At 60.0% G+C, this 9727-nt stretch overlaps 1 protein-coding gene across 1 annotated transcript; it reads right to left on the bottom strand.

The window, feature by feature from the left end:
* Positions 1 to 728: 728 nt before the first annotated feature.
* CBX4 (chromobox homolog 4) lies at positions 729 to 5889 on the bottom strand. Its single transcript, XM_006869524.1, has 5 exons — positions 5821 to 5889; positions 5650 to 5693; positions 4480 to 4545; positions 2395 to 2461; positions 729 to 2150 (listed from the first exon to the last, which is right to left on the bottom strand). Exons 1-5 carry the CDS (start codon positions 5887 to 5889, stop codon positions 729 to 731), a joined length of 1668 nt encoding a protein of 555 aa, XP_006869586.1.
* Between the last annotated feature and the right edge of the window lie 3838 nt (positions 5890 to 9727).

Genomic DNA, 9727 nt, shown 5'->3' with positions numbered 1-9727 from the left:
TAGCCTTTTAACAAACTTTTTTTTTTTTTTTTTTTTGCACATAGAAACAACACATCCATGTGTACAGTATCAAAAAATATATACCAAGGGGACTGGTATTGCGGTTCTTGGGAGAAAAAAGAAGGGGAGAAATGAAATCAACAGAAATCCTGAAAAAAGGGAAGAAGGGGCAACAGAAAATAGTTTGTCTGATATAGAATATAACATGATCTAGCGGAAACGCCATAAATCTAGGTTTTTATATTTCAATATATAAATACCTACAAATAAATATATATATAGCAGCCCGGAGGGGGTGGTCGGGCCTTTTGAGCTCAAACAATACATTTCAATAATAACACCACGTACAAACGGGGGCAAAGTTAGCACTTGACAAGTTAGCACGTTAAAATATAATACTATAACTCTGTGACTGCGCCGCCGCAACGCTGTCCGGCCCCGGCGGCCCGGTTCCGAGGCCCACGGGAGGAGGGGGAGGGGCAGAGGGCGCGGCTCTCATCCCACGTGGGGAGGGGACTGAAGGAGGATGAGCTCCGCAGGCACCGCGTGGAGGGAGCCAGTGCCCCAAGGGGCTCAGAGGGCTATGGTTCCCGCGGTTACTTTGGGGAGCTGGCCTTGGGGGCTGGCCGCTTCTCCCATAGTCAGTGGGAGGGGGAGTCCACCCTCCCGCGGTCCTGGTGCTAAGTCCCCCCACTGGGATGGCCGCTTCACCTTCCGAAGCCTTCCGGCTACACGGTCACGTACTCCTTGAACGTGACGGTGAGGCAGTTCGCAGTCACGTCGGTGATAATTATATTCCCAAAGAAGGGCTTGAAGTCAGCCAGAGAGTCCTCGGGCTCGTCCTGAGCCTCGGCTGGAGGCTTCTCGGCCGATGTCACTGGTACGGCAGATACGGGCACCGCGGCTGAGAGAGCCTCTGGCTTCACCTGTCGGGAGCTGGGTGGTTCCCCTGCCTCACAGCGCGTCTTGACGCACCGCAAGTCTATGGGCTCATCCAGGTCCGAGTCCAGCAGAATGACCTCTGGCTGCGGAGGGTGGGCAGCGGAGGCAGCAGCGGCAGGAGGGCCATCGGCTGGGCGCTCAGTGGCTGGACTACCCCCTAGGCAGGTGGGGGTGCTAATGCTGCGCGCAGTCAAGCGCTTCTTGCAGGGCTCCCGCTCGCCGTGGGTCTCCGAGAGGCAGCGCTTGCGCGAGTGGGAAAGGTTGAGGCCGACTGCGTGGTGGTGGTGGTGATGGTGGTGGTGGTGGTGGTGGTGCGGGGGCGGGTGAGAGCTCCGAGCTGGGTCCCAGGCCAGTAGGTCAGGCTTGGTGGTGAGCTGAAGAGGTTGCTCGCTGAAGGCCTCCTTGGCCAGAGAAAGCTTTCGGGAACTGGTGTCCTGGGGCTGAGGGTCACCCGCTCCAGGCACCTCCTCCTCACTCCTCTTGGCAGGCACTTCCGACTTCTTCTCTTCAGCGCCCACCGCCTTTTTAAAAGTCCTGTCGGCTGGGGGATCACGGTCCTCCGCTGCTGGACGCTTCTTGTGGCTGGGGGACCGCGCCTCGCCCTCCTCTCCGGACTTGATCTTCACTGCTTGCATGCCATTCTCCATGTACTTGCTCATAACAATGACAATGCGGCCATTCTTATTTTTATTTTTGACAATCTTCATTTTGCCTCCAATCCCGTTGCCCGTTACTGCCTCCTTGGGGGTGGGCGTCATACCGTTAGGAGGGCCCTTCTCAGAGCCCTTGCCTGGTGGTCCGGCCGCCCCGCCCAAGGGCTTCACCGCTCCCAGGTAGCCCTTGGCCCCTGCGCCATGGGCCCACTTGTCCGGTGGGTGGCTCTTGGCGCCCAGGTCTGGACAGGTGGGACTAGGCGCCTCCTTGTGGCCGCCCTGGTACTGCAGGTCATACATCTTGGGGTCCGGTTGGTAGGGGTGATGCTTCTTGCTGTTAAGCTGGTAGTAGTACTTGCCGCTCTTGCCGGGTGGCGGGGGTTTGCCCGCCCGCTCCTTGCTGTGCGGCTGATACTGATGATGCTTCTTACTGTTGAGTTCGTACTGATGCGACTGGCCCTTACCCTGGGCTCCCAGCTCCAGCTTGGCTCGGTTGTCAGCAGAGGAGTCCTGGAGTCCGCTCAGCACGTTGGAGCGCCGGGCAAAGGTAGGTACCTGCCGAGAACCCGCGGTAAAGTGAGAAGACAGAGCAGGCCAGGCCCCAGGGCATGCTGGGAACTTCAGGAGTTCCTCCCCCACCCAGAATTCAGCTGCGACATGGTGGGGGGGGGGGCGGGAAGTGGGAGGTCTAACAGAAAGGAAGCGGAATTGGGGTGTCAGGGAGGATTTCCCACTGCCCTGGGCCTAGGAATGCCAAGGGAAGCACTCTTGGGCAACTGGGGCAGGCGGGTATATTCACCTGCACCACCAGGGGTTTAGGCTTCGGGCCTCTCTTCCGATATCCCATCAACTGCTCTTGTCTTTCCCTAGGGGAACAGAAGACGGCTGTTAACTTTAGAATCTTCTCCCTCCACACTCCTGAAACATGCTGTAGTGACCCTCAGCTCAGTGAGCAGCAGCGAGCAGGGGGCCAGCGAGCAGGGGGCCAGCAAGTCCCACAGTGTAAAACAACAACGGGCAGAAGGTCATCTCTGCTGCCATCTCGGTGCCGTAGTGGGGTTCCAGCACCCTGCTCCACACTCGCAGTCACTCACATCTGCCCCCCTGGGGTATCCTCGGTTAAGGCCCCCTCTGATGTCCGCACCTGAACGCGCGCTCCCGAAGCTCTGCCTTCCTGCCAAGGACCAGTCCCGCACTGCCGCCCACAGTCTCAGGCCTGTAGCCCTGCGCAAAGTGGAGTGGGTGCGGGGGTCTGGGAGCAGCAAACCAGTCCAAGCGAGGTGTGTGCCGACCTCAGTCCCTCTCCTTCAGAGACCAGGGATGCTAATGATCTCATTAAGATTCACATAACGAGTGCCCCCGGCAGAAGGGAGGACTGGTTTTCTTAAAGGCCAGGCACTAAACAGGGGGAGGGGCTGCGCCCTTGTTTACACAACGGCAAATGAGCCAATTAGGGGCTGGGGGCGGGGGCTGGCCTAGCCCCTAGGCTAAACCAGGTTCTCAGCCACCTGGGGAACCCCCGTTGGGGCGGGCCGGGGGCGGGGCACAGGGATGCCTCCAACTCGCTTCAGGTCGCCCAGATTTCCAAATTATTAATAAAGCCTGCGGGCGGTAGCGTCGGTCAATACTGCTAGACTTCTGTCTGCAGTCCTGCCAAGGCTGACCCAGCCTCAGCTGAGGGCAGATCAGTCCCGGGGGCTGCCCGGCCCACGACAGGAACCGGGGGAGCCTCTCCAGAATTTGCCAAAGCTGTAGCCCCTTCCTGGTTCATTCATTAGCGACGCCCTACCCCCCACTCTCGTAACCCAAGGGGTTCCACCGGGCCCTGGGGTCAGGGCCCATGCCTGACTTCGAAGTTGCGTGGCATTGCAACAGCCTGCATTTGAATTCTTCAGGGAGCTATTATGCAACATGGCATCAGCGCTGACATGGTTACGGGGTGGAGATCTCCCAGGTGGAGCCCGGGGCAGGATTCCTACTCAGCGCCCCCCTGCGTCGTTGCGGGAGAGCAACTTCCCCATTGGTTGCTTGCTCAGAGGATCTAAACTTTACAGTTTTAGTGCCAAAGGCGCCACAGGAAATACTGCAAAATGGGGGGGGGGGCGCTGGGAGGCCGCTTGGTGGCCAAGCTCCTGTCTGTCCTCCCTTCGTGGCCCTCCTCGCTCTATCCTTCCGAAACAGAGAACTACCGCCATTGGCGGCAAGTCCAGCTGCAGCGGCTGGCTGCAATGACAAGTTCTGTGCGCACAAGGATAAGCCCCTCCGAAAACGCCCCCTAGTACCCATCCCACACCCTTCGGGCCAAACTCCTTGGTCTAGAGGAGGGGACATCCTGTCCCCTCAGCAGCCTAGTGGGGGGTGCCAGAAGCATCAGAACTAGACAGATTTGCCCCTCACTGATTGCAAGCTCTCTGGATATGTGTGTGTACGTGTGTTAAGGCCTTGACAACTTTTCTCCAGCCCCCAACAGGTTAATATTAGTTCCAGGACGTCCCGGTAGTTTCACAACGCCAGCTCCCTTCAAGCTGCCCCGCAAGATACCGGTGCCAAACAGCCGGTGAATTTTGGAGACCAACACCCGGAGGGGAAGCTGCAGGGGCCTTGGGAACCAGAGGCACCCACCCACATCCTCCAGCAGTCCCCTCAAAAGCAAGCTTTCACTTATTTGCCCCACCCCCACCCCAGGCTGCAGCAACCGCCAAGGACGTAGGTTAGAGAGGAGGCGAGGTCGTAACCAGGCCGGTTCTAGACAGCATTCTAGGCAGTGGGGGTGGGGCGGTGTGTGGGGAGGTGGGGGGCCAATCCCTACTCCCCTCTCCCCCTAGATGATTGTGGCGCCCACTTTCCCTTTCCCATATACGGTCACGGCGGCAGGGACGCTCACCTGTTCTGGAAGGCGATCAGCAGCCGGGGATCCAAGATGTTCTCCTCGGGTTCCCACGTGTTATATCTTGCAAGGGAAAAGGGAGGGGGACACGGCGTGAAACAAGCGAGCCAGCTCCTTGGCCTCCAGGTGGGGAATGACTTAAAGCCTTCCAGTCGTCCTGAACTGAAAGCTATTAAGCTATAGATGTGGGGGGTGAACGGTGGATTTCCACAAGCCTGATACCGTCTTTGATTACCCCCCCCAGTCAAATAAACACACAAGGGCAGGGAGAAAGCGGATCAGTAAGGAAAAATTCCAACTAACAGTTTATTTTGCAGTTGTTAAGAATTTTAAACATGTTCCTACGACATGTTCCAAAGCTACTTTGCCCACCAGGAACCCTGCGTGCAAAAGCAGCCGAAATGCAAAGTCGTAGTCCCCTCCTCCTCTCCCCAGCCTTGAGTCTCTGCGAGAGCTTCAGCCGTTCTCCGTTTGACCCCTAATCCGATAACCGTCAACCCGGTGCCCCCCCACACCCCCTGGCGGCCCAGGAGCCTACTGTCACGGGCAAGCAGCCCCCAAATGCTCAGCAGCACAAAAATATGCTTCTGCGTGTGTGTGTGTGTGAGTGTGTGTGTGTGTGCCTGCGTCTGTCTCCATCCGGTGCCATCGCATTTCAAATTAAAAAAAAAAAAAAAAAATTCTACCAAAAGCACCGCAGTGACACTTCCCAACATTTTCTGCTTTTTGGCGTCCCCTCTCTGCACCACTAGGAGGGAGGAGGCACACAATTGCATTTTCGTCGCTTTTTAATTTTTTTTTTTTTTTTGGTTTTGCAATATGGAGCCGTTCGGTGGAGGGAAGGGAAAGGAGCCATTTTCTGCTACACATCAGTCAGTGCCTGCGCCCTCCCTCCCTGCGCCGGCCTCCCCGGCTCAGCCCCGCGTCTCTCCAGCTCCGCCGGCTCCTTTTAGTGCATAAATTAGTGATGGCATTTCCCGGAGAGCCGAGCACAACACAGGGCGCCGGGCTCGGGCTGGCGGCTCGGCTTCCCCAGTGCCTGCCACCGACTTCCCCACCCCCTCCTCCGCCACCCCGCCTCCCGGCCGCCCCCCGCCCCCCACCCGCCCGGCTGGTCCAGCGCCCAAACCCCGGCCAGGCGCCCCCTCCTCCCTCCCCGCTACTTACTTAGGGGACCAGCCTCTCCATTTCACCAGATACTCCACTCTGCCCTGTGGGTGGAAGAGACAGGACTCCATCAGCTTCCGCGGGATCCCCGCTCCGGCCGCGGCTCCCCACCCCCTCCCGCTCCGTGCCGGGCTCCCGCGCCGCCCGCCGCCGCCCCCGCGGCCGTCCTACCTTGCGGATCCGCTTCTTCTCGATGCTTTCCACAGCGAAGACGTGCTCGCCGACAGCTGGCAGCTCCATGGCCGGGCCGAGCGCGCCGGGGCGCGGGGCCGGCGCCGCTGCAGACGCTGCTGGCCCCGGGGGCGCTGCTGCTGCTCTGGCCGAGGCACCGCCGCCCAGCCGCCCTGTCTGCCCTGCCGCCTGCTCGCCCGCTCCGCCGGCGGCCCACTGCTGCCCGCTGCCCGGCTCGGCTCGCGCTCGCTCAGACAACTGAGCCCGGGCCGCGGTGCACAAGAACTCATGCAAATCCCGGACGTCAGCGGGCGGGGCCTTGCGGGCCAGCGCGGCGTCAGGGGGCGGGCCGCGGCCCGGATTGGCGCAGCCCGGCCTACCGGAGGCTCGGGCCTGGCGGCGGGGGAGGGGGCAAGGCGCGGGAGGGGGCCGGGCGCTGCAGGGTAGGGAGCTGCGAGCCCGGCTGGGGAGGCTGCGGGAGGGAGTCGGTGCCCGGCGAAGAGGTGTGTCGACTGGGGGCGGGGGTGACAAGATCGGGATGATAGCGGTAGCTACCCCCGCTTCCAGGTCGGCGCCCTAGCCTCCCACTCCCCGCTCCTGCTCTGCGGGCACGGCCCGGGGACCCCTGCTGGGGGCCACCGAAGCATCCACTGCAGTTTACTGTTGCACCGAATTGCGTCATGTGCGCTCGGGACACCGAGGCGCTACCGGCAGGGGGCGGAATCGGGGTCAGGGCAGCTGGCACACCACCCTCTGTGCCCGCTGGCCCGCCCCGAGAGCTTTCGGGCATTTAGGAAGGCGAGGACGAGAAGAGACAGCACTGTGTACGAAACACCCGCCAGGAGAGCGTGCAGGAGGGCGCAGCCAGCCCTAGGGCCCTGGCGCGCGCGCGACCCTCGACCCGAAAGTGTTGACGCTCCACCCTTTTCTTGGCGATGCGGTGGTGGGCGGGGGAGGGGGGGGGTCGGATGTCCAGTACCCTGAATCTTCCGCAGCCAAGCAGGGGAACCGCGAGAAGATCTGAGAGGGAGCAGTAGCTGTCGGTGACAGTTGGTGGGGAGACTTCGCGAGGTTCCTGGAAAGGCCTCGAAGGAAAGGTTGAGGCTGACCAGGGAAGAACGGGGCGGGCTGGAAGGAGAGACGAATGGAACAGTGAGGAGCCAAGCCTTTGTCGAGTTCGCATCCCCCGTCCCTGGTTTGGCCAAGACCCTGTCGCCCAGCCAAAGGGGCCGTTGAGCGCGACGTTTAGCACCTCCGGACGACAAGACGGTGTTGAGTTGTGCGGGGAAGATTCGGTGCCCCCGCGGCCTTCGGCGAGCGCCGCTCGCTGCTCGCGAGCTCCCGTGGGGTCCGGCCGGGAGAGGTGGACGAAAGCCTGCCCGTGGTGTGTCCAGGTTTTGAAGGACCTGAGCGGGAAGCTTGCTCAATCCATTGACTGAGAGTCCACTGAGGAAGACTAGCAGCAAAAGAAGAGCGGGTGGTGGGGGGGGCGGGCAAGAGCTATATGGTTCTCGGCCCCTAGACAAACGTCTGGGAATGCGGGGCCTGGGCTGCGTGGAGGGTTCCACGAGTGGATTGGAGCGAAGTGCTGGAGAAACCCCCAAAGCGCGCCCCGGGCGTGTGTTCTCCCGGTATCCGACAAGAAAGTTTAGTGTCTGAGAGCACACAGGAGAAAGCCACCGTTCTACGTTGAGCCGGCACCTCGCGGGCACCGCAGCGGTTCTGTGACAGGCCGGCTGCCGCCTTGGGAACCCATGCGGTTTCTCCCCCTGCAGGGTGCTAGGCGGGGTTGCTTCCACAATAGAGAGGGGCGCAACCTGCAGCTACTACTTTCCCACAAACTCGAGACTTCTCTAGAAGTCTGGGAGGAGGGTGGGAACCGGCTAGGTGGGGCGGCCCTGCTAGCTGTCTCCAGACCTGCGGGTTTTCTGTGTTTACACAAGCTGGGGAGGTGAATCCTTTTGTGGAGGAGTAGGGTAAGGTCTTTCTCCCCTCGCTGTGCTCTTGAAATGAAGACTCCTTTAGGACCGGCGGGCGCTCTCAGCCGATAAGTCGTCGGTATGCGTTCAGACCGACGGGGCGACGGGGCGCTGCCTTGGTGGGTCGGAGGTTTGAAACAATTTTTGTTTCCATCGGCCCTGAAAGGGGCTGAGCTTCCTGATACCCCTCTGCCCGCCTCCTCACTAGAAAATCCCCTGGAAAATGTGCCTCCAGAGGATGTCTCTATGGGTTCCTGGGTGGGGGTGGGGGGGATCGTGGGTGGACCAGTGGCCGCCGAGCTTCCAAGCCACCAGAGACGTTGGATTCCGTAGGCTTCAGACACGCTCGCTTGGCCCAAGCCCCTCAGGCACCCGCATTGGGGACCTGGGGCCACATGGTGGGACCCAGAGCCTGGATAGCTTCTCTCAGGAGTGGGACGGGCCACTGTGCTGGGGAGGAAGTGGGGTCTAACTGCCCACAGGGTGATCTTTTCTGGATCTGCCTGTGCTGTGGTACCAGAGCTATGAGGCTTGCCAAGACTTTCAGGGGAGTCCCTAAGTGCCCCCAAAGGACCCTGATCCCATATTGCTTCATCACCCGCAATGACCCCCACAGCGACGGAACCACACATCCTCCCACTGTTAACAGTGGCACACTTTCTGGGAGAAGTTCTTTTCTCCTGGTGCAAGGTGGGCGGATATGGAGACCCATCCAAGCCAAGTCTCCATCCTCACAGGGGCCGGGGCCTAGGTCACTCCTCTCATCTGCCAGCAGGTGGTAAGGAGCACAGGTCATCAGAAGCAATACTTGGCATCAGAGAAGAGGTGGGACAAATTGGGGAGAGCCCCCAGAAACTCTCTGACTCACTCCAACAGCCCCTCTGAGAAAGACCCTCCCATTCCACGCTAGTCCTGGCCCTTCCGAGGGAGTCACAGATGAGTCTGGCCCCAAACCTGGAATTCCCAGAGCCTTCAGATGGGACCCAGTTTTCTGGAACCAGGATGTCTGAGCCCCAGGGGGGTGTTTCAGATAAGGGTCCCCGGAGTGGACATTTTACTTGGGTTCTGCTCAGCTGAAGGGCAAAATCAGCGTCATTTTGAGCTGTAATCCCAGGGGCAGAAAGAACTCCCTACCCCAAGGAGACAGGGTTGAACGAGTCCACCCTGGTGAAGCCTGTCGCTTTTTATGGCTGTGGACTGCAAGGTGACCATCAAGAGTGGGTCTGAAGAGATATGAACCCCACACAAAGTGGGCAAACAAGCTGTAAAGCAGTTCTCTCCCAGAATGGGCACCCCCAGCTGGGGTGTGGGGATGTGAAACTGCCAGGTTCAATCTTTGTGGCCAGTCCCGCCAACATTTCCCTCCCAGGGTTTTCCAGCCTGGGGGACCAGGGGATAGCCACGGGGAATTACTACAAACCTGGCCCGACCTTTCCTCGTGTTTACTTTTGTTCTCTGTCCTTAGCGCAGAACTGTCTGTCACTTCCATACTGGCGCTAGGAATGTGGTCTTTTGAGCGGTGGCCAAGGGGACTGGGCACGGGTTGGTGCTGTAGGATCAGACCTCAAATCCACCAGCTGCTCCTAGGAAATCCTATACAGGGTCGCAATGAGTCGGAACCAACGGCATTAACAACAACAACAACAACAACAACAAGAGGACGCGGACCTGGTGGGCGTGTGTGTGAGGTTGTGTGGGATCCCCGCACTCTGCTGCCTCTACCCTTCCTGAAGGGTGGCTTGTTTGTCAGGGCGCCTCTCTTCCCTCTGTGTTCTCAGCTCCCTTTGTCACGCTGCCCTGGAAGGCTTGGATTTCATCTGGGCTGTGAAGCCCCTGATGCCTTATGTCCCACCCGGGAGGCTAGAACGGAGGGTCCAGGAGGGCGGGAGTGATGGGAGCACGGGCAGGAGCGTGGCCCCTGGGCAGGG

Source organism: Chrysochloris asiatica, unplaced genomic scaffold (genome assembly GCF_000296735.1).
Source record: "Chrysochloris asiatica unplaced genomic scaffold, ChrAsi1.0 scaffold00132, whole genome shotgun sequence".
NCBI lineage: Eukaryota > Metazoa > Chordata > Mammalia > Afrosoricida > Chrysochloridae > Chrysochloris > Chrysochloris asiatica.
The sequence above is the reverse complement of the archived record's forward strand: the minus strand, read 5'-3'. Positions and strand labels throughout refer to the sequence as shown.

Excerpts from the sequence above, each read along its gene's own strand:
- CBX4 (XM_006869524.1), bottom strand. The coding sequence starts at position 5,889 with ATGGAGCTGCCAGCTGTCGGCGAGCACGTCTTCGCTGTGGAAAGCATC. Across the intron at positions 4,546-5,649 it reads TGGAGAGGCTGGTCCCCTAA|ATATAACACGTGGGAACCCG; the intron begins GTAAGTAGCGGG and ends TTCCCTTGCAAG. Across the intron at positions 2,462-4,479 it reads CTGATCGCCTTCCAGAACAG|GGAAAGACAAGAGCAGTTGA; the intron begins GTGAGCGTCCCT and ends CTGTTCCCCTAG.